The 24,997-nt window shown below is 39.0% G+C and overlaps 1 protein-coding gene across 2 annotated transcripts in view; it reads left to right on the top strand.

Annotated features, from left to right (window-relative positions):
• Positions 1 to 24,997, top strand: part of b3glctb (beta 3-glucosyltransferase b) — a 94,646-nt gene that overhangs the window by 28,908 nt on the left and 40,741 nt on the right. For both annotated transcript variants that reach the window (XR_011977643.1, XM_072659381.1), the window contains exons 5-7: positions 11,112 to 11,188; positions 11,588 to 11,699; positions 22,542 to 22,678. Coding sequence is in view for 1 of the 2 variants with exons in the window: in XM_072659381.1 (XP_072515482.1) it covers positions 11,112 to 11,188; positions 11,588 to 11,699; positions 22,542 to 22,678 (326 nt within the window). In the remaining variant the exon portion in view is untranslated. The remainder of the gene's footprint in view (positions 1 to 11,111; positions 11,189 to 11,587; positions 11,700 to 22,541; positions 22,679 to 24,997) is intronic.

Here is a 24,997-nt window from a genome sequence, read left to right as displayed (position 1 = left end):
AGAGATTTATAGACTTACCTTGAATTTACGTGCTTGTACAGTTTAAATCATTAAAATCATTTCACAAAAACTTTTTATTTCTTTTATTTCAGCCTCAGAGACCACCAGAATTTTAATGTGAGAATTACAAAATTGTTCTCCTAATAACAATACTGCCAGACACCATTACAGGGGTTCGAATTCTGAATATGACACTTTTTTCACTGCCCAGTTTTTAGGTCTGCTAATTTTCTCTCTAATTTAGTAAAGGGATTATTGGAGTCTTGTAAGTTTATTTTTTAACTTAATATTTAGTTGGCTTTTGCTTTTAAATAACAGATACATTTAATGTTACAGGGAGGGGGGGTACATACAGTTGGTTCCTTGGTTTCTAATATTCACATATTACATATTCAAACAGTCCCTTCATAAAGAAAAGTCTGTGTGCCTTTTCCTTTTGAACTTTAAAAAATTATAGTCATATGTTCCATTTGTTGGATTTCCTTAACCGTGTCTATCCAGTGAGTTATAGTTGCTGGAACACTCTAAGGTCATTTCCTTTTTTTTTACTGGCAGCTAACCGGATACTCAATACTCTGATCACTTCTCAGGAATGTGTCATAATTAATGTAATAAATTAAAGTGATAAAAAGGTTTTACAAATCCAAAGATTATAAAAGGTGCTTCTAACTTCTTTTCACGAATGAAGGCAGAACCAGAAGACGTGAATGATCAGCTATACTTTCACCAAGCTTTATCCAGCAAGGTTTGGATTACCTTCAATGCTTGTTTGCTGAAATAACAGACCTAGACAGTGTAGTTTTGGTTCTGGGCTTTATAGTAATTTAATGTATCTCACATTCAAATTCAATATCATTCAGATTATTTTAATCCATAATATCTATCCAGGTTCTGAAAGAGATATGGGCCCACTGACTCTACTGATATTATTTTTCAGACTACTCAAAACTGATCAGTGATTATTTTCCGAAATCTTCACATTTAGCCTAAAGGTTAGGGCTGGGCCTAAGTTGAGCTTTAATATTTAATACTTTAAATATTTCTTAAAAATTGACAGCTCCATTCCTCCTTTTGTTTGACAGATGGATTTTGGCATATTTGACCCTTGGCCTTTCAGCATTCAAGATAAATCTGGAATTGTCTAATTTCTCAACTGAGTTTCAGGCATTTGAACGGGAAGAGATTAAAATAATTAAAACATATTTAATATTTAATCATTAGTCTTGGTAAAACATATATTTTGCTGACTTCTGTTCTATTATAGCAAAGTCCAGGAGAAAAAAAACAAAACAAAACATCTGTTCAAGTTTAAGCAGAGACCTTCTATTAACATCCTGCTTGGTTTTCATATTAATTGTGAACAATTACAATTACACTTGTGGTTTGTGTGTGTGTTGAAAGTGTAACCAGAATAAGATTTAAATTACTCAGTAAAGCAGCAACTCAGTAAGGTTTGGTACACTCGTTTCTTGATCTTCTAAAAAATAAACATAAAAATGATCAGTGTTCTTTTCCTCCTAGGCATTGACCCTTATACCAGTGGGCTGCTATATCGCATGCGCCAGTGGTTCGGTATATGAGGCGCATAGTGTGAGAGACAAGACACAACCTTGTCTCGTGCCCTCTTTCCAATGTGACACCATCTGGCAAGTGACAATTTATCTTACTTGTTGCTGTTGGTAAGGAATGTAAAGCTTTGATGAATCGTCCACGTGTCATTAAATTCAAATCTCTCCCATGCCAGGTACAGATTTTCCCATTTTATGGAATCGAAAGCCTATTCAGCAATTTTAGGGCATGGATGAGAAAACATCTTCTTGACTTTCTTTTTTTATGGGGAGGCCTTTGGGGGGGGTGGGGGGGGGATGGTGCTGGATGGTTTATCGTATCGTATTTTTCTTTTATCATATTTTTTGTTTTTAAGGTATTTTCTTTAAATACTTCTAGCAATATTTAGATTAGACCTTCAGATTAGGCATTTGATTATTGGGATGTGGTAATTCTCGTTCACCTTGTTTTATGTATAAATCGATGTTTCCTATATACACCTTCTTTAGGTATTACAGATATTATTGCATCCTTCCACTAAGATGGGGTTTTCCTTTTATATGTTGTTGAAGCACTGAAGGAGTGAAGTAATATTTTTTTTTTATAATTCTGAGAAACAGCTTTCTGTACCTGGTGGAAAATGTTGCCTCGTAGATTGCTTACTGCCATGTTAACTTACTCTACAGTCATATTTAATTATATTTAAGGAACAAAATTTGATGGGAGGTCTAGTTTTGCTTTTAATGCCTCCCCTTCTCAGGATGAGTATACAGTTTTTAAAAATATTGTCATATTTTTTTATAAAAATATGTTATAGTATATATATATATATATATATATATATATATATATATCGTCATTGTCCAGTGAAAAACATGTATTTCCCAAATGGTGACTCTACAGGAAAAAACAAAAATGCTCCTTACTGGAAGTCAATGTAAAATTGTAGTTTATTCCCAATAATTTAGAGCATTTCTATTGGTCCATACATCCAGAATTATTTACACAGTAAACAGAGCTGTTACTGGGTTCAAACCATGGTGAAAGCGAAAAACAGACCCAAATGGAGATTTTTATTGGTTAGCAGCTTTTAATTATTATTTTTTTAATAACACAGCACCAGCACCAGCACCTCCCCTCATCAGTGAACTATTAAGTCTTTATTTATTTCTGAAGGCATCTCAACATGTTTCCAGCAACAAGCGGTACCATAGGACCCGGGGAGTGGTGAGGGCAAAAGAATAGGAGTGAAGACGGTCACAGCATGACAAAATGAAATCAGTAAGAACAAACATATTAGAACACAAACAATCAGACAAACAAACCCAAAAGCTTTTATTAGTCTTGCTTACATATATGATTTTCCATCGTTGGATTTTTATTATTATTTTAATTAATTAATTATTATTATTATTATTATTTTATTAAAATTGTATTTGTGTATGTGTGTGTATATGTGAATGCAGTGGCATGGTGGATTTGCTATGAAAGGTTATGTCTTGTGCTCAATTCTGATTCTTTCATCTTTAATTAGAGTTGCCCAAACAAGGTCTGAGGTAGTGTTCTTGTTTTTAAGGGGTCCTGAAAGTGTTTCCATTGAGATGTAGTCTGTTAGTAGATTTTTATACTGAGTGATGCTAATGTTATTTCTTGATTTCCAGTCCATGAGAATGTTTTTTTTGGGCAAGGATTAGCGCTATGAAAACTATTGTTATTTTCTTTTGTCACTGTGGTTGCTGAAATGTCTCATAGTAGGCAGAGTGATGGGTGGATAGGACTGGCGAGGGCGTGAGATAGGAGGGTGGTAATGTCTTGCCAAAATGCCTGCCACATAGCATGGTAGCATAGTAGTTTATAGTTTTTTGGGTGCAGTGTGTACAAATTACTGAACTTGTGAATCCCATTGTACGCATCCTGTGTGTGGTGTAGTTCACTGTATGGATGATTTTATACTGAATGACTTGTGGATTAGTACAGCTAGTCATGTGGTGATTGTTCTAATCTGGATCGGCCTCCCATTTTCTACATGGCGAGGGAATGATGAGGTTGACTATTGATTTATATATTAAAAATAACTGTTTAGCTGGTCGTGTTACAAGAACCGAGTGCTCCTATTGGCATATTTCTGCGTGAGTTGTGGAAGTGACGTAAGGGTGGTGTTATGTAATATGTGATTAAGATGTTGACGCCTTTTTCAATCCAACATGGAAAGTTTAATGCTTTTTTAAGTTGACGATAAAGTCTGGGTTTGTCCAAATGGGAGTGTGCATCGTTGGTGTGAGTATAGAGTGAGTTGTGAAATGTCTTTGAGATCTCGTCTGCCTGTTGCTGATGTCATTAAATCTATTGTTAACCTTTAATTTTCTGTATTTGTTCTCTTAAGTCAGATAAAAAAATTGGGGTCCTTCTTTATACTCTGCCTTTAACGCTACATTCAAGCAGCAGGTCAAAGTGGCCCAGATCCAATCTTTTGTCTATGTGGCCGTGTGAGCGGCAAAACCCACACGGAATCTGCCAGTTTCAATTCCAGTTTGGCCCACTTTCATATGTGGTACGCAGCATTGCAATTTAGTCTGAACAGCTAGATCAGAATTCATCCAACTCCACATTCACTGAAGAGATGAGAAAATGGACGACAGCAGTGAGGGAGGTTCTTTTTTTTAGTGGTGAGGTAGCGAGGTAACAGACTATTTGGGCTGATGTCTCTGTTCAAACCCAATTGGACAAACTGAAGAAATGGCCAAAAGTGGACAGAGAAGGGGGCAACAAGCCCAGCTGTCAGCCACTGGAACTTGATAGCCTGAAGATGAAGCCACAACCTCACGTGAAGCATTGCTCTTTTGCTCATGCCCATGGGTTTAGGAGCGTGAACTGTTTAGACATATGTAGAAAATAGGTCACATTAAAGAGTGCAAACAGCCTCTTTTAGTGAGAAAACTGGATTTGGGCCACTTTACCGGCTGTGTGAACGGTAAAGCTCTTCTTATGCTTTAAGTTTTTGCATTCCCAAGACATTCTTGAGGTAATTTTCCCTTAAAGCACAGCCTCTGCAGCATCCCAGACTACTGATGGGGACACCTTGTTATTGTAATACTGCTCTAGATATGTTCTCGACTCACCTGTCGTTAAGTGAGCCAGTTCTAAAACTTTGAAACGTTATACACTCGTACTTTTACACAAAATGATCGCTTCACAAACACCAGCCTAGACATTTGAAGTCAGAGCGCAGGGTCAGCCTCGCTGCCGGAGTGCCCCTGGACCTGGCAGTATTAAGTGCCTCGCTCGAAGGTCCAGCGGTTAGCAGACCTAATATTGAACTCACACGCCTGTGATCCATAACGCAGCACTCTAACCAAGAGGTCACAGTAGAGGATCCTCTGGGGGTAGGGTCGAAAAAAAAGTCAAAGTAAATGTGCTGGCCGTTGTAGCAGACCGGCTTCTTCCAGGCAGCCCTCAGTCCTTTTTCCTTTAACGAAGACTAAAGGAATCCCTCTACTATAGATCTCAGATGTGTGCCTGGAGGTGGCTTCAGAGCTAAAGCTTGATGAGCTTTAAGATTACCGAGGGAATGCTGTCCTCCTCGAGTGGTGGCTTCATGAGTTCCTTGAAATTCCGGACTGAAGTCCCCTCAGGCCCCTCCAGAACTTTGCAAATCCCAATGTTATTTCTTCGTGAGAAAACCTTCCAGTTCTGTCAGCTGTTTTGCAGGGTTCTCTGTTCTTTAAAAAAATGTGCACCAGGGCTTCCGCGTGGTTCAATTATTTAGACTCAACAATTTGTTGTTCTGCCTGAGAGACCTGACGCTCTTCAGTAGTTCCTTTCAATTTCTGACTGATTTTTTAAATTTTTCTTTATCTTAGATGGTTCAGCACAAGCATCTTGTTTGAGCTTGTCCCACAAATGTAGAGGGCTGTGCAAAGTTTGATGCTTATCTCCTCCTTTATCTGACTCATTTGTTAGTTGCACTAGGCTAGTCCCTATTCCCATGCTAGCAGGAGCGTCCAAGGGGTGGGAGTGGAGGTTTGAGACGATTCTAAGGGCCTGTGACCGACAGGGGCCCTATAAATGTTATTAATATTTTGGTAGAATGTGTAATATCTTTTCATGGGGCCCAACCTTCCTGGCAGCACCCCTGAATGCTAGCATCAGCCTGTCTGTCACCCTCTTCATTTGTTGCTTTTAGCCTTTCATTCCCTTCTCAGCTGATCGGCTACATTGTCTAAATTTGCTTCTTCGCCTGACTAATGATTTCATGAAGTTCTTATTTCACTGTATAATTTACATTTTATACAGAGAAATAAAGCAAAGACTGGTTCTTGGATGTGGTACGCTGCAGTTTGACACTGGTGGGCTGTGGGTTCTGTTCTGTTTTATTGTGTATTGGGGCCTATAATTCATAAGGCTGCCTCTCTGTGCAGATGTGGTTTCATTATATTCTTCTTTGCTCTCTTTGCTTTGCTGCTTGAGTGTCTGTTTGAATCCAGTGTCTGGTGAATGTCAATGACTGTGGTTCAGTTGAGGTGGACTTGTGCCAGTGAGCATTCTGAGCACATGGATTACAGTGTTAAAAGCTCAGAACGTCACAGGTTTGAGCTGTGTGAGCCGTGTCTGGGTGTGGTTCTGATCACAGCTGTTATGAACCAGAAGTGTTTGATTTCTTTCAGTGTTTGAGAGAGAAGCTTGCCCAGAGTGGTGGGGCACAGTTAATGTTCATTAATATGTTTTTCTCATGAATTAGGGTAATCCTGCTCTTGTGGGCACAAAGTATGCCCTATAAATAATGTTCCAATTACCAGTAAATCGCCAATATGCATTTTCTTGTGCCTCTAAAATTTCGTTTTCAGAGATTCGTCTTTAATCACACAACACACATGCACTACAAATTCCACCTGGTATAGCGGGGATGGTTGGCCAAAGCAGGCCTCAAACATCTGTGTCAAAGGGCTTTGATGGTCTTAGCATTTTACTAAGACCATGAAAATTAACAAAATGAAAAATCTGCTCCTAACTATTTGCTTCTGTGAGAATTGTCCATTTACAGATTTACACCATTAACGCATCTGTAAAGTTGCTAATTCCGCATCCAACTCCCAGTGCAGTCTTTTGGGAGATTCTCTCCATTTTGGAAAAGCACTGGCCAGCTTCAGCTGAGTCATTTAACCAAACAGGCGGAGATGGTGTGAAGTAACGGGGCGCTGAAGAGTGTTTCATACAGACTAAGGTGTAGAGGTAGTGGTGTAACAGACAATGGATAACAATTAATCCATACGGATCGCCACCCACAGTTTAGGATGAACATGAACCGTGGATTAATATCAGAGTTCTATTAGTGTGAGGCTTGGGAGTCTCATGTGGACCCAGGTTGGGGGTAAGTGTCAGTGTGTCTTTGCTATCGTAGCGACGGGAAACAGATGATGGCTCAATATGCACAAAAGGCATGTGCTAAGTCTTTTAATTAATCATGGGTGTGCATCATGACGCGCCTTGCGCAGGGTGTAAGAAAGGGCCCAGGATAAAATAATAGTGTGCAGGAGGTAAGAAAGTAGAAGAGAGGCAAAATAAAAGTCAGTAAGTACTGTCTCACGTTTCTCTTCCTTTTTTCCGTTTTTGCTGATATGAGAAATGATCCGATCCATGAGTCAAAAACCATGATCTGACCCGAACGTAGAGTTTTGTGATCGTCACACCACTACTGACTACTGAAATCGGTGTAAACATAGACATGGCTCTGGTCCTGTTTTTTTATTTTTTATGCAGGTTTTACTGACACTAAGCGATCTGTACCATGCCTGAGCATGTTTCCCCAGCAAAGCCTGGTTCGTTTGAATAGTATGATTGCTTTGAACCGTGCTGGAGAATGGTACAGGGAACCATGCCCTGGCCCGCTCGAAGAAGTGGAAGCAATACATCTATAAGGCATGTGAGAGGGCAGAGGATCAGCGCAACCAAAACCACTCCAAATAAACCACTCAGTAAATACGATCTGGACTGCGCCTGGGAATTCACTCTTTTTTGTAATAAACTCCAGAAAAGAGAGAAAAACAATAAGTAAGTATGGAATGCAGGGAGAATTCCAGGATTGGGAATCTTGATGTTTTAATACACAGTACAGAGCTTTGCAAATACTTTGTGGTGTTTGTCCATTAATACTTTAACCCGGGTTAATGAATTAGGGAATATCTATTATTATTATTAATAATAATAATAATAATTATTATTATTGTATATATTTATTATTTATTATAATTAATATGCTTTTTGGAAAATGCTGTATCTGTTTAAAATTGTTGTTTTAGCAGTTGTTTTTATTCTTGGAAAAAGAAATTAATTAAATAAATCATTCAGTATACATAATCATAATTTAATTAAATCATTCAGTTTACATTATCAGATATTTTCAGGCAATGCAGATCGGATACTGACAGGGAATATCTGTTATTTTGAATATAATAATAATAATAATATAATAATAATAAAAATATGCTTTTTGGAAAAGGCTGTATCTGTTTAAAATTGTGATTGTTGTTTTAGCAGCGTTTTTATTCTTGGAAAAATAAATAAATTAAACATGAAATCTGTCATCATTCAGGATACATTAACTTTGCATATCGGTTGATACCCAATACCAGTCCTATACCATTGCTGAATTAATAAACCGTACACCTCACCATGTGGGAGAGACTTAAGGCATCAGTATTGACTTAAACATTACTTTATATAATATAACATTCACACACAGATATAAATGTACTAAATTGCCATTTGCCATTTATTTATTTATAAGTCTCAGGTTCCATGGATCGGCCTAATTATCCGATACCCGATCCAGCTAATTTTGTTAATACCGAGACTGATACCCGCTCCTAATATCGATTCGGTGCATCCCTACTCGCTAGATAATTTAAAATCCTGTATCAGCAGTGGGACCCGAGGTACAGAGGTCTTCTTCACTAGGGAAGTGTGTCTCCTTCCTTCAAACAATACAGTATGCATCCTGATGGAGTTTACACTAAATAAACTATACAGTTAAAGAATTGATCTATATGATAAACAGTATTTTCAGCTACTACTTATCCAATGTGATTTGGTTTAGCTTCAACACAATTATTTTCGGGAATGCTCTGGTTTTTCATGCTTCCCACATTATGCCGTATACTACAGTTCTCAAAATTGGCCAATACAGAATAGGCTAGATACCAGAATTTGAAGATCTTGATCCAGTGTGCATTTTTATACGGTCAAAATCTATTCTCCATAAGATTTTACATATTACTGTTAACTGTTAATAGTCAACTGGTGCAAAATACTACTATGGGTTTAACTATGCCAGTGGATGCTGTAGTTCTGATATAAATGTACACATATGTATACATTTACTATATATCCATACTTTGACCTTCAGCTTTCAAGCTTTTCAAGGAGTTTAATACAAAAAAATGCTGCATTAAACGTTTATGAATTACAGCCATTTTTAACAGAGTCCCTCCATTTTCACAGGCTCAAAAGTAATAGTACAATTAAGTGATAAGCAGTTTCATAGCCAGGTGTGGTCTGTTCCCTCATTATCTCATGACAAATTAAGAAGATAAGCGGTCCGGAGTTGATTGAAGTGTTGAATTTGCATTTGGTAGCCATTCATGAAAACTTATTATGCGGACCAGAGTGGTGCCGATGCAAGTGAAGGAGGCTCGTTAGGTCTTTAGGCTGATAAAAACAAAAACAAAAAATCAGAGCGATAGAGTGGCCAAATCAGCAATTTCAAATCAAATCAAATAAAATTTTATTTGTGACATACATAGTCATACACAGTATAACTTGCAGTGAAATGCTTTTTTGACAGTCTGCTCACATCAAGCTATACAATAAAAATCTACATTTAAACTTAACTAAACCTTAACTTAATGAAGTAAAGTGCAAAAGAAAAATAAAATAAAAATGAAGAAAATAAAAATAGAAAAAGTTACATTTAAGTTAAAGAATAGAATATAAAAAGGAAAATATAGAAATATAAGCAAAAAAAAGTACAGAATACAAATATACAAATATATATACAGAGATGAAATAGTGCATGTCTGTGTGTGTGTGTGTGTGTGTATATACATACATATACATATATACATATGTACATATTTATCTGTATGTGAGTGTATGTGTGAGTTAAAAGAAATATTTTCATTGTTGTCCGTAGTGTGTTTTCTGTGAGCTATGGTTGTGTATTGTAGTGAGTGAGGGTCCAGTTTGTGTATGTAGATACAATTTGGTGCATTTTCAGAAAGAATGATTGCACAGGTGAGCTCAGCAGCACCAACAACCCTGTATGTCCATGGTAGACAACTGTAGTGAATGATCACAGAATTCTTGAATCATAGAACATCACAGTCGAGGTAAGGATAATATTAGCAAAGTCCATCATCAAGACCATAATTTGTGAATGTAAATATAGAGTTTACTTCAAGATGCCACTGGGAACACTCATGAGCAGAAAGAAGAAATTGTATCACTATGATTGGAGGAGTAAAGGAAGACCATACTACGTCATCTGCCAAACATGTTGGATGCACTGTTATGACATGGGCATGTATGACTACCAGTGGAACTGGGTTACTGGTGTTTACTGATTATATGACTGCTGATAGAAATTGCAGGATGATTTCTGAACTGTATAGCTGGGCGATATGACAATTTTTGATCGTATCGTGATGAATTTTGATTTCGTGATACACAGTATACTTTTCTTATTATACCGAGGATATTGTTGGTGCTTAATGAACACTGATCAGCTGCACGTTTCACTACGAATAGTGCAATTAGACTGGTTTAATTAGATGAAGTGCAGCAGATGTTGAATAAAAAGCATGGTATTCAGTACAGGAAAGTATTTAACGAAGTAGTTCCTGTTGCTACTGATGTGTTTTGTTCGTGATTATGTGTAACGTGATAAATATTGTGAAATATTTTTACCATATTGTTCAGCCCTACTTCACAGTGTATATGGATAATGACACAAAGCATACCATGAATGCCACAAATGTTCTTATAAGGCCTTATCACCTTATCTCAGCTTGGTTGACCATACTTTTACTTTTCACTTCCTTACTAATACCTGATTAATGGAACTTAGGGACTGTAAAAGGCAGCGATACAATTTTTTCCCTCTGGTTCCTTCTTGAAAAGGTTATTTTACACGAATGTAAATTAAATTCCTTCATAAAAATGTAGCGTTACTATTTTGCGAGAAACTGAATAGTGTATATATCGAGCATTGTGGTGTATATATCCAGCATTTTGCGAGATTACAAATTCCTCAAGTCTGTTTTGCAAAAGAATGCAAACTCCTTCAGACTATGCAACTACCTGACTCTCAGAGGGTCTTGTAGTATAATAACTTGCCCTTTTATCATCATCGATGGTGGGTGTTTGTCAGAAAACCTGCACATTACTTGTGTGAAAACTGGAGGAATGGTAAATGCTTGTAAAATGCCTGTCGTCCAGGGAAATCAAAGGCTTCAGCAGGTCTCTCTTTCTCTCTCTATGTGTGTGTGTGTGTGTGTGGTGTCTCGCAGGGCTCACCAGATGTCGTGTTCCTCCACGAGCTGTCAGAATACGGCGGGAACTGGGGGATTCTTCCAGCACTGCCTCGGTAAGCTCAGCTTTTTATTAAGTTAAGAGGCCTACACATACAAATGCTCAACACGCACCAGGCATTTTCATAAACAGAGCTGTGTCTTAACCCAGATGACAAACTCTGGGCCCAGAACAAGAAGTACTACATGATTATTCTTGCAGACTTGTGGATCTTTCATAGAAAGCCTTTCACCAGAAATGCAGTTTATTTGTCTAGATAAATTCATGTACAAAAGCTGACAGACACAGGCGTGCCCGTTGTGTTGGTGAAAACAATTTGTTTTTGATTACTGGAAAGATTGATTTATTTGTCTTGTCAGTTCTATCTCTGGAAATTCTGGAGAACTAGGCACTAAACACGGTAAGTTAGGGTTTATTTAACCGGCATAAAAAGGGCTGTGTAATTGTTTTTCAGTCTGGCCGAAGGCTACTGCCGGAGTTCTTCATGGATCTTCTTCTTGGAGGAAGAGACTATTGTGGATTTGGCCAGACTCCTGCAGGTGCTCAGCAGATTCACCTCAGGGAGGGTGAGTTTAGAGCTCGCACCGATCTCTTATCTCACTTGTGCATTTGACAATTTGGGCTTGGGCCCCATAGCTAAACCAAACAGTCCCTCACAGCCACCCCCCCCCCTCCTATATCCCAAATCCAGCCTTACAGATTTCACAGCATTGCGCACTTGAGTGACATTTGTGCCCCAGCGCAGGTGGCTCAGTACCTGAAGGATTTAATGATTAGCAGATTAGATTAATCTAATGTGTTAGGGGAAAGAAAGCACTGGTATGTGACTCTTCATGCCTCCACAGCTATGCCTCTCAAACGATTAATAGAATATAGGTTTCAGTTTTATTTCTCCAAGTATATTGCACATATGGCATAAATGTCTTATGTGTTTAAGGTATACTAAATACACTAGGGCACATGTACTATACAGATATTCCAAATTGCACAATTCAATTAAAAAAGCCCAGTTTCTTTATATTTGATCAATTGATCAATTGATAAAATAATGAGAATTGTAAATGTGGAATGAAAAAGTCTCCTATTAGGTCTTAATCAATTTTGGTAGGCAAAGAATTGTAGTTAGGAGCCACTAATGCAAATTCCTGTGTGTAGTAAATTCTCTGACTTTTCAGAGAACGTTGTGTTAACACTCAGGAACCATTCACTTTTTTCTGCAGCTGGCTCGAAATCTAAAATAAATTAAGCTAATTGATGCCTACAAAACAAGGAAGGCCTTAACACCCTTATAGAAAACCCCTAAATGACAGCAGAAGACCAGTTTAGTTTAGGCAAGAGTGATGCTGCACCGTTCTGCTGTGCAGCAATGTGACACAGATATGAAAGCCTGGAAGAGTCTGAGAGTTAGTGTACCAGGGGGTCCAGGATCCTTTTTTTTTTTAAACATTCTGGTGTCCTTAAAAATATACTTTAAATACACTTCAAATATGGTATGAAGTTAGATATTCATCTATTTATCTGACAGACTCATGAAGTCAGAAATTATAATTATAGCTCTAGGCTGTTCTATCCTGCAAATGGTGCATTTTTGTCTTCAGGGTGGTGCTGCAGTGAGTCACCCAGTTAAACGCTGGCTTTGTAATCGTCGCTTAAACTGTAACTTGAGATTAAACTGTGTAGCAGATTGCATTACCCATCTCAGTTCATGAGACTGAGAAGCACCATGTAAAGACATACTGACATTTCACTCAATTCTAACCATTATGTTCCCCCTTTGGTGATTACTGTGAATGTTCTGTGGCCATTTGTTTGTGTTTTGCTTGGGTATTGTGACTATTTTGTGCCTGAACAATCATTTTTCTGATGCTCTGATATTAAGAATAAACAGATGAGTTGGAGATAGCTGTTCAAATAGCTGCCTCACTGTAAATCGAGAGAGGGGTTAAGTGTATACAGGAACTGTGACATTTTGTGTCTCAATGACGTGAATAGATATGCGCTGTCTTTGTGCTTTAGCGAGAAACTGAGAATTGTGGCACAGTCAGTTTATACAGTTTGCTAGTTATCTTAGACATTATAGACATTATAGACTAGACTAGACATTATCCTCAAAATACATATAATCAGACATTTCCATGACATTTCCATGAGATTATTTTTTCCTTTGTCCTTTTAGTGCTGTTATAGCAGCTCTTTAGCTCATCGATAAACCCTGATACACTTCTTGTGAATTTCTGTAAAATCAGCATCAAGAAACCAGCCTGTCACTTATCGTACAATATATGGATATGACCTCGATAATTTTTACTGACCTCAATATTGCCCATAGCGTGTACTTAAATTTTAGCAGAGACGTTGATTTTAGCCAGTCGCACAGTTCTGTTCTTCTGCCTGCTCTCTGTCGGAGGAAATAATGAGTTTGTGAGCAGACAGTGCCATCTATCATGTAGGCAAAGAGTGCAGTGCCCGCAATGACCAATGCAGGAATAAAGGCATTGCCCTGTAGGACAAGCGTAGGGGAGGCATCCGGAGGCTTCATGTGTAAAATGTTTAAAGACTTTTAACACCACTTACCTGATACACACTGTTAGAACCTCACTCAGCCCAGTGTAGTGAGGATCAGAGCACAGCAGAACTAGCAAACACCACTTAAGACCCGGTCACACTGCATTTTGGGTGTGGCCAGAAATCAGCGATGTAAACAGTCTTCCAGCTTGGTTCAGCAGTTTCACAAACCTGCTGACACGCTGTAAAACTACTAAAAAGAAAGAAACTACCCCAAAAGAAAAAGATAATTCCCACCTAATCACACCTCCTGACTGACTGTGTACCATGCCGCCTCTCGCTTGTGGTGTTTTCCGTAATCTGCATCTCCTGTTTGTTCCTCCATGTTGGCTCAGACCAGGCCAGAGCAGCAGCGCTATTGGGCAGGGATTCACCAAATTATGATTATGGCACAAATTCATAGTTCACGGGCTATATTTATACACCCGGAAATCCTGTATGCGAAATTGGCCTGCCGCTGTGAATCTCATGGAAATACATGGAAACACATGCAAATCACTTTTTGCCTCGGACAACTGTCGTTGACCCCTTTTTGGGGAAAAGTTTTGTAGCCAGTCCTGCATTGTACTGAGCCTGGTTGGAAAAGTCTGCATGGTAAACACACACATACAGGTTTTTGACTACTGCAATGCAAAAAAATCTTTATTCACTCAGCTCTTCTGTCATCTGAGGCTGGAGGGGGAGATGCTAGCAGATCCTGTGCTTTTTTAAAAAATGGCACCTTGAAGATACTCAGATGGCAGGTAATATAATTCTAAAGTGCCTGTGTGTAACGTAGGAATGAGATCCAAAACTTACTGGGTTGTCCTATTTCACAGTCTGTTGGCTGGTAGGCACTCCAGATACTCAAGCACACACACAAAAAAAAAAGTGAGTGTGTCATTATGCCCCCTTTAACCGAATGTTTTGGGAATGTTGAGACTGTCTGCACCATTTGGGCAGCCAGCCAACACAAGTACAGGGACTCTGCGATTGCCACAGGGTATTTCGCACACTGATTAGAAAGGAACCTTGCAGTCTCCTATTGTGTTTCGGGTCAAAATTGCCCCTTTTCAGCTTTTAGACTCTCTAAAATACTGTGATACTTTATCCTTTTTATGAAACTTGAATACTTGAATCTTAAATTCTCAACAGTGATTCTCAACAGTGATGAGAATATGCTGGTTTAGGCTTTTGTGGTGCTGATTGACCAGTAAAAAAGATTAACAATTTACAAATAAGGATTTTGCACATTTTGCCTCTAATCTCATTCATTTTGGACTTGCTCCAGATTGGGCTCCAGCATCTAGACATAGTCTAGGAAGTCCTTATCAAATGTTAATCCTCCACACTACATGTTCTCTGGGGCAACCGTGTGTGATTCAGTTTTTTGCTCACCCTGAGGACCCCCTGCCACACATACTTGTCACACATACTACATACAGATATGTACATGAAATACAGAAAGAAAGAATCAATTTAAAGCTGCATTATGGAATATTGGAATTTCTTGCTCGTGGGCTCCCTCTATAGTTGGGGAAGTGTAGTTCACACTTTGAACCACTACTAAAGGACACACTTTACACATGGAGGCTGATAGATGCACAACCGGCATCTGAAGTGTAGGAAGCATGTTGACAGAAGCAGTACTATTAATATTACAGGATTTGACATAAACATGTTTCCGGTTACACAGCGTTACCAGGTCTTGCTGGTGTTTTTCCTGCCCGCTTCACCGAAGTCACATAGTGCAGTTTCTGACGTGTCAAGCCAGGAGTAGCAATGATCGAGGTGCTACTCTCATTATCACAGGTCAGCGGAGCATCAGCATGATTCTAAAGCTGTTTTCATTTTTACTTAAACAGTTGGAAAGGTGGATTTCGGAAACAAAATAAAAGGGAAATGGGAGAGAAAGATGAGCGAGGAAGGAGCAGGCAGCAGTTACCCATCATCACTGGCTTTCTCAGTGCCTTTGTAGAAAGCAGATCCACTGGTGGGAACATGGCTGGAGGGGCTGGGGAGGCCCTGACCCATAAGAGCCAGACTGATCTTGGCCCAGAGAACGAGGACATGAGCCAGGCGGTGGGTAAGAGTCAGGGCAAGTGTCCAGAAGAACAGAGCCAAGGGCAGTGCCAGGTTGTGCAGGAAAGTATGAAGGAGACAAATGTAAGCTGAGGTCCTTCACAGCTACCACATCTACCTCATCTAAGACCATGCAGACCCGCATCTCTGTTGATAAAACACCTAACGTAAACTTTTTTGGCACATTATTCTGGACACACACACACACACACACACACACACACACTTACATTATATGTCCAGACAAAATGTTTGTGGACAGCCCTGCTAATGAATGCTTTCAGAACTTGCACTCATTGATGACAGAGATTTGCAAATGCACACACACAGCTTGTGTAGTCCCTGTAGAGAAGCATTGGCAATAAAATATGACTCTCTGGAGCACATAAACATGAACCTGTTGGCACCATGTCTTAATGCCACAGAGGGGTATAAAGCCCCCCAGCATTGAGCTGTGGACCAGTGGAGCAGGTGCTCCATATGATTCTTTTGGGATAAGTTGGGGAGTTGGGGATGAGGTTGGGGTGGTGATTATCCAACATCCCGACCTCATTATCACTCTTGTTGCTGAGTGCAATCAAATCCTCACAGCAATTCTCTGAAGTTGAAAGATTTCCCTGTATTCCCAGTTATTCCAACAAAAACAGCATAAACTTGTAAAATATTCTTGATTTTGGAAGAAACAATGAATGAGCAGGTGTCCCAAAACTGTTGTCCATATAGTGTCTGGATTTTCTAAGGACTATATATTGGTCATCAGCTTCATTTCATTTTTTTGTGAAGGAGATTTATGGGGCAGTGGTGGCTCAGCGGTTAGAGCGCCAGGCTATTGATAACAAGGTTGTGGGTTCAATTCCTGTGCTTGGCAAGCTGCCACTGCGGGGCCCTTGAGCAAGGACCTTTACCCTCTCTGCTCCCCGGGCGCTGGAGTTGGCTGCCCACCTGTGTGTGTGTGTGTGTGTGTGTGTGTGTGTGTGTGTGTGTTCACTACCATAGATGGGTTAAATGCAGAGGACACATTTTGCTGTACAGTGTACACTTTACAGTGACAAATATATGCACCTTTACCTTTTATTGCTCGTTTGTCCTTTATGGATCTTCAACCTGGTGGACATTTGGTCCGTGGACTTGTTGGATACATATTTCAGTTCCCCTGCCATACATGTACATGGTGTACATGCATAACATAGTGCAGGTGACCAGGCTGTAAGGAGGGCCTTGCAGTGTTTACATTACATTAACATTAGCGGGTGCTCGTAAGCTAGTAAGTGTATGATGGGGGGATATAATTCATGTCATGATGAGAATCATCCTTATTCATTGGGATAAAACAAATTATATGGCACATTTATTGTAATCACACTGATGATAAATGAGTGTTTTGGTGCCACCAGAGCGTTTAAACCATTTCCATTGTAATTTTCCATAAATATGACCTGAAATATAATCACATCTTCACACAATTTTTAACAGAAGATGAAGATGAATTATCCAGCATTATATATCTTGGTCAGATGTTATGTCAAAAGAATGGCAATCAGATGTTTAGAGCATTTTTAGCATGCCCTCCCATGTTTTAAGGACATAAACTTGGGTTAAAATCAGGTTTTCACCACTTAGTTGTGGGAAAATATGCCATGCTTTGATCAAACTCTTGAGAGCCTCAGAAAGAAAGTTACAGAGAGTTACTGAAGCTCACCAGGCTGGAGAAGATTACAAACCCATTTCTAAAGAGTTTAGCTTCCATCAATCTACTGTGAGGCAGATGACATAAAAATGGAGAAAATTGAGCACCACTGTTACTCTCCGTAGGATTGATCGCCTAGCAAAAATCCCTCCAAGGGCATGGTGAGAAATAGTATAGGAAGGCACAAAGAACCCCAGGGTATCTTCTGAGGGGGGTTCCAGTCCTCACTTGCATTTAGTAATGTCATTGTTCATTTACGGCATTTAGCAGTTTGCCCACCATCAAGCAAACACTGAACAAGAATGGAGGCTGGACAGAAAGGGCCAAGACGATACTCAAAAGTTTGCTAAAGACCACATGGATAAGCCAGAAGCCCTTTCAAATTATGTTATGTGGGCAGATTCATCTAAAATAGGAACCTCATCTCAACTATTAAGTTTTTGAATAGGGCCTTAAATTTTTTATTAGACCAATGAATTCTGAAGCTTAACCCTACACTGACCAGCCATACTGAGTAGGTTTCCCTTGTGCTGCCTTAGCAGATCTGACAACTTAAGGCATGGACTCCCAAAAGACCCTCCACAAAGTGCCCTGTGGTATCTGGCGTCACAATGATCTGTCCTGTAGGTTGTGAGGACCTCTGTGGATTGCATCAATGGGCTTTGGACACTGTCGCCGATTCACCTGTTGTCTTTTTCTTTTGGACCATAGGTACTGACCACTGCATTCCAGAAAAGAAAAAAAAACACTTCACAAGGCTGTCTGATGGTTTGGAGCTGTTCTGACCCAGTTGTCTAGTCATCACAGTTTGGCCCTCCCCATGCTTCTCATTTGGCCATTTTTCATACTGACTGCTTACTTGCTGCCTTAACAGATGCCACTGTAGATAGATAATCATCATGATAGATAATCATCATGGTGTTAATGTTATGGCTGATTGGTGTAAGAGGGTCATGTAGCTAATCAACTACCCTGAGCATACCTGTAACAGAGCAGAAAAGAGCAGTTAATGCAAAGAAGCTCCAGTTGAATTCTTTGTAAGGTTGAATGGGCCAAAATTCCTCCAACCCGCTGTGCAGAATTGATCACTATTTGCCAGAAACGTTTGGTTGAAGTCATTACTGCTCAAGGTCACACCAGTTATTGAAAGCATTCCTACATTTTTCCACAATGCAGATGAATGCCAAATGAAGCCATTTTTTGCATCATTTGTTTAATTGGCTTCTCTTTATTTCGTTTTAGGACTTGTGATGAAGATCTAATCATCAAACATCATTATTACAAGGAAAAAGACCATTGTGAACAGTTCATGACCTTTCTAGCAGCACTGCATATAAATAAGCAATAAGAAGTGGTTCCAAGTATGAGATTTTAGTTTTGCCTTCGTGTCAGCTTCTGCCACAAGTTGCCAGGGATCTGCACCCTCAGTGCAGGAGTAGGAAGCAAAGGACTCCCTCATACAAACTGCCTCCTATGACAAGTTGTTGCTGCATCACTCAGGACAACAACTGTACCCTCACTGACTGGTGATGTGGGTTTCCTCCTTGTTCTTGCAGACCGGTAATTATGGTTGGCACTGGTTTTCATGTTGACAGGGCTGATTCCACTGACGCATCGATACATGCACCACTGAGCTGTGAGAATACCAAAGGTATTCTCCACACTTAGCCTTTCTTGTTAAAGCCTGTAATTAACGACCATGTGCCTGCTGAAGAGCAATGGGATCCTGGGCAAGAGCCTCATAAGGTTTCTGTGCAAAGGAAAGGCTTTCTCGCTCACAAAGACATGTGGTTGAGGTCCCAGACCGGTATCTTAGAGCGTCTCTTAGGAGCATGACCAAAATCTCTCAGAATCAGAATCTCTCCATCGCTGGTTCCAATGAAACCACCAACCTCTACCACTTACTGAAACTACCAGCAGTACTGAAAAAAGTGCCCTTGTAGTTGTGGAAAACCATCACCACATGTTTCCCGTCAATGGAGATCCCACACAGTTAGAGAAAGTTCTACAATGGTAGAAGTCTGCTGCGATGGCTCACCAGTCATCTGCAATGGGTACTGGTATGCTGACATAGATCAGAGAGGAGTCTAGTCTGGAGGAGGATGGTAGAGGGAACAGAACAAAGGACTGCAGTGCTACAGTGAAAGCAAGCAAGGCCAACACTGTAGGCTAGCGGATATCGTCGCTGTTGGCCAAATGCTTTGTATCTTTTTATCCAATTATGTAATTTGTTTTTACATATTTAGAGTGTGACATTGACATTTTGGAGATACAAGGTTTTGTGTGACAGCAAGGATATTTTTCTCTCTACAGCATACAGGAACCAAAAAAACAATTTACTGCCTTACTACCATTGGTTTCAGGCTTATATGCTGCTATGTAAAAAAATGGCCATCATTACAGATTGTGTCTGGAATAGATGGAGGAGGAGTGGTGAGAGGTGTTTTGTCCCAGAGCTTATCATCAAAACGTAATTGCAAATCAGATTTCAAATGTTGTTTGATTGGAAGAAGAGGGCATCTAGAGATATTAGACCACTGTAAACACTCTTAAAAAATAATGGTGCTGCAAAGAATTCTTTGGGCCGAAGGCATGAAAGAGCTCATTTTGGTTCCCTAAAAAACTGTGAGAGATCTGTTTGTGTTAGAAGCCTTAAACTGGTGAAGAACTTTTACATTTGGAGTTTTTTAAACCTTTAAAAAATGTTAAAAACTCAAAAGACAATGTTCTTAGGGGCTTAAAAGTGGTTGGCGCTGCTTAAAGCACCCTTTGTAGCACCTTTTGTTTGTAAGTGTGGCTTACTAACTGCTCATGTCTCGTTAATGTTGACCTCGAACAGGTCATCCATGATCCATAAGGATCTTGGAGGAATGCTGATAATAATACGGCAGTTGTAAATTGTCGCTGTCCAGAGAAAAACATGTATCTCAGAAATGATGACTTTACAGGAAAAGGCAAAAACATGCTTAACTTTGAATGGAAGTCAATGTAAAATAAGAGCAATTTAGAGCACTTCTATTGGTCTATTGAGTCAAAACTATTTACACATTATACAGAGCAAACAGGCAAAAATGGAGATACATTGTTTTCATTGGACATCAGCAAAATAGAACCTTATTTGTTGGGGGCAGAGGGGGGGGGGGGTTGTCTGACGAGACCTTGCATACCTCTCCAACAAGAATGCCGTTTTTTTGGAGGCCAGAACTTTATTTAAGAATCAAATGCTACAGTATTGTCTGGCTTTCATTAACTTCCATAGAACTTTCATTAACAATTTAAAACTAGGCTTTTATAGTCGTTAATTGAAGTTTCCTAAGCATTTTAACCACAAAACTAACAATTAAAGAATAATGATCCCAGTCTAAAGTGAGAACCATCAGCCCCCAGCAATCCATGTTAGATGTATGGCTCTATGCATTTTTAGGCTAATATTTAGTGTTCCTATCACTGGGTCTTGGTAAATGCTTCCAGTGTTAGTAAAGCTAACTAGTAAACTGGGTGACACCCTTGTTCCATCCATTGCTCCCCAGAATTTAGGGCTCACATTGTGGTTTAATCCATTCTTAAAATCCATTGCGTTGCAATAACAAAGACATATTTTGTAAGTTTTATTTGCTTACTTAGCAAATGTTGCCACATAAGGTGGATTGTGAATGGGTTTAATAGATGATGTGATCTACCACACTGTTTAATCTCTGTTGTTTAGATGCATAAAAGAGGCCATTCACCATTTCAAGAGAAACCTTGAAATACAACACCATAACGGCAACATTTTCCTTTGTTTTAGAGTGTCTATTAAATGGAGAACTATATACATATAGTGTCATTGCATGTTTATAAAGTTCATTTTTGGGACATGTAATGTTTTGATGTTTTCAGAGGGATCCTGAGGATTAATTGAGTAGTATAGGAACCTCTGTATTTCAGAACTTTATTAATTGTTAAATAATTTCTTGAGTGTCAACATTAGCAAAAAATTTTTCTAATTATTTCATATATATTTTTGTGCAGAATCAGCACAATTAGACTTCCTCATTCAGCACTTTAGACTTCCTATCATTATTGCTGTAAACCTTATAGAACTTATAGAATTTTACATGAGCACAAATAAAAAAAAAAAAAACAAGCAGATGATTTCCTCCGAGAATATTATATTTTATGGAGTGTTATTGAGTGTATTTAGTGTAATATAAATGCTTTTCTGACTGTAAAAATCGCTGAAACTGTGCTGGCTCTATGCCTCAAAGAAATGGTTTGTTGAACAAATACATATACAAATGTTCAGTTTACCTAAAACACAGTTACAGATATACTGTATGTCCAGGTGTTTGTGGACACTCCTTCTAATGAATGTGTTTAACTTGTACCCATTGCTGACACAGAGCTTGTCTACTCCTTGTAGAGAAGTACTGTAAATGGAATAGGACTCTCTGGAGCATAAACATGAAGCTTTTGGCACCATGCCTAATTTCATGGGTGGCTAGAGGGCTATAAATCCCCCCAACATTGAGCTGTGCAGCAGTGGAACTGTGTTCTTGGGAATGATGATGCTCCATCCAACATCCTGGCCACACTAACGCTCTTGTTGCATTTAAATCCTCACAGCAGTGCTCCAGATTCTAGTGGGAAACCTTCCCTGGACAATAGAGACGAGACCTCTAACAAAAGCAGGATAAACTCTTTTTTTTTAATACCCTTGATTTTGAAAGAAACATTGAAAAAGCAGGTGTCCCAGTACTTTTGTCCTTATAGTGTATGTTTGGTGTCAATATAATGTATGTTTACTACTTCAGTTGCACTGGAGCTGCAAAGCTAATGTCGCTAAAAAGTAGTAGAAGTCGGTTCAGTTCAGCGTTCAGTTACATTAGCTTTTTGCCTCCAGTGCAAAACCAACGAAGCAAAGTTCAGACTCTAAAAGTCTTCTTGGCTGACTGCCTATGTTTAGGACAAAAACAAGGAGTGTAAAATGTGTTTTTTTTCATTGAACTATTCTCTTTGAAACCTCGCTCAGTGGACACAAATCTAAGGTCCACTGTGTGCTGATTCAGGTCAGTGCAAAATGCTAGTTTTTAACTCATGTGTCCTCTCCTGGCAGGAGTGGTTTCTGGGAAAGGCCCTGAATGATAAAGTCGCAACAATCATTCACCACTACGCTTTTTCAGAAGAGCCGACTGGCTTTGGCTACCCCGACTTTGCTGCTGGCTGGGCCCTCAGCTGCCCGCTGGTCAAGAGGTGAGATTGGTCATCATTACATGTCCTTATCATACAGTGGCTTGGCGATTAGCTGTAAGGGTCATCAATGGCCAATAAAAAACATGTATTGCCAAAATGGGAACTTTACAGGAGAAGTCAAAGCAGTTCAAAACTTTGAATGGAAGTAAAAGAAAAATAGGATACTTTTAATACACAGTGTACAGAGCAGCTACAGGACTCAAACAATGGAGAGAACTAAAAAACAGAAAACAGTGTTTTTTATTGGACGGTGGCAATATACACTATGATGCGTTTATATTTTGACCAGTATTATAATTGGTTATTATTTTAAATCCAAGCCACCAAATGTGTGTATATATATATATACGCTCTGTTCAACTGCTTTACTACTAATCTGTTTAACTCAGCAATATTTTTGGATAATTACTGCAGAATGGATGTTCTGGAATGGATTATAATGACTGTATTCATAGATTTCACACTTTATATTATAGTGTTGTTACAAATTAATTATCAGTGCATCTGCTGGTATTGGCATCCCTGGTACAGATAGATTACAGTAGTACATCTTTTGGAAGCTGGTAACATAGATATAAGGACATAAAAAAGATGATTAAATATACCATCTAAATATTACTGAAATGTATTAAGAAATATGTGATTGTTCTCTTGTTTTATTGCAATTAAGTACTTAAGTAATTAAGTAAAAACTGTAACTGTGAATTTTATCAGCCTATTTTTCTTCAATTTAAGTTGTTCCCATATACAATATTTGTACGATATCTCGGAACTCCACTGATGCTTAAAAATCCATATTTTCCAGTTAAAATTAAGTCAGGTTCAACTTTATTATCCGCATAGAAAATTTAGTTAGCATGAATAAATAAATACACAATCACACCAACAACCAAAATAGTTCAAACTACACACAACCGTACCTTCATGCACACATAAAAATCCCCCCAAAAAATGAAATGTCAAATTTTCAGTTTTAATCTCAACTGTGTAACTTTTCGAATTTGAACATTACGTCAGTCTGCAACATCCCACTTCTTTTCTGAAGGTGAGGAAGTTTAGAATCTCTAATGATAATCTGAGCTCAGTATATAGAGCTGAGTAAGTGGCAGCTGCTGCTGCTCAATCTGTACATTTTGTGAGTGTTTGTCATCAATCTCTATTCCGAGATATTTGCGCTGAGGCTCTCTCTATTGATCTACCATCAGTCTCTGTGAAGGGGACTTTAGTCTCGGTTTGTTTACAATCGATTTCTTTTGTTTCCTTTACATTTACATAAAGGTAATTATCTCTAAACCACTGAAGGAAACTAAAGATCTCTTTCAAAACACTGTGAAGAGTCAGCGTTTGATTTAAAAACCCCACTAGTGCTGTGTTATCTGCATATATTAAAACAAGGGTTAGCTGAGAAGCCTCACATTAGTTTTCTACAAAATATTTCTACAAAATATATATTGTAATCTGGAGGGCATTGTTTACTCTTCAGGCTTTTCTGTATACGCAGACTTAAAAGGGTCAGGTTTAAGGAGATATATGGGAAATAGGGAAACATGGGGATGTTTACGACAGGAGGCGAAATCCTCCAACTCTTTTCGTCTACTAGAACAGATGTTGGAGAGGGGCGGTGAGATGATCAGTACATCTTTTCAAAGCTAATCCCATCAGGGCCTCTAGATATCACTATCTTGATCGAACCATTGGGACCTGAAAAAAAACCTCCATCAGTTCATCAGTTGGTTTTCCTCTAAACTATTATTTATTGGATTATTGGAGTCAATACCTCGAACCATCCATAAAAAGCATGCAGTTCATTAAAAAATAGAAGTTGATCTTTGACATTTAAAACTTGTCATGGCCTTTTACCCCATTTAAAGCTGCAAGACCTGCCAAAGTCTTGATGTTCTTCCAAAAAACTGCTTCTCCTTCCCTGCTCTTATATTAAAAAGACACATTCATATTTGAAATAGTGCTGAGTTACCCAAGGTTGTGGTTTCGATAACCCTTTACCTATGCCCTTTTGGCTATAAACATGTCCTCACAGAAAAAATATGTAGCTTGAAATAATCTCAGTGGCCTCATTAATGTCCTCTGTACTGTCCATAATACACTCCAGTCTGTGCACTCCACTAACAGGCCTCCAGGGTCTCTGTTGCCTCTGCTCTCCATCGTTTAACCTCTGCCTTCTGTGCCTTTTCACATCAAAGCTTTGGTTGCAGGTAATAATACTTCATCAAGCTATGGTCTGAGCCACCAGGACAAGTAGTGCTCTTAAATAATAAGCATTCTGGATGTTACCATTGTCCAAGCAAGCTTCATCTTAGG

This window comes from Salminus brasiliensis, chromosome 16 (assembly GCF_030463535.1).
Source record: "Salminus brasiliensis chromosome 16, fSalBra1.hap2, whole genome shotgun sequence".
NCBI lineage: Eukaryota > Metazoa > Chordata > Actinopteri > Characiformes > Bryconidae > Salminus > Salminus brasiliensis.
Note: the sequence above shows the minus strand (reverse complement) of the source record. Positions and strands in the feature narration are given on the sequence as shown.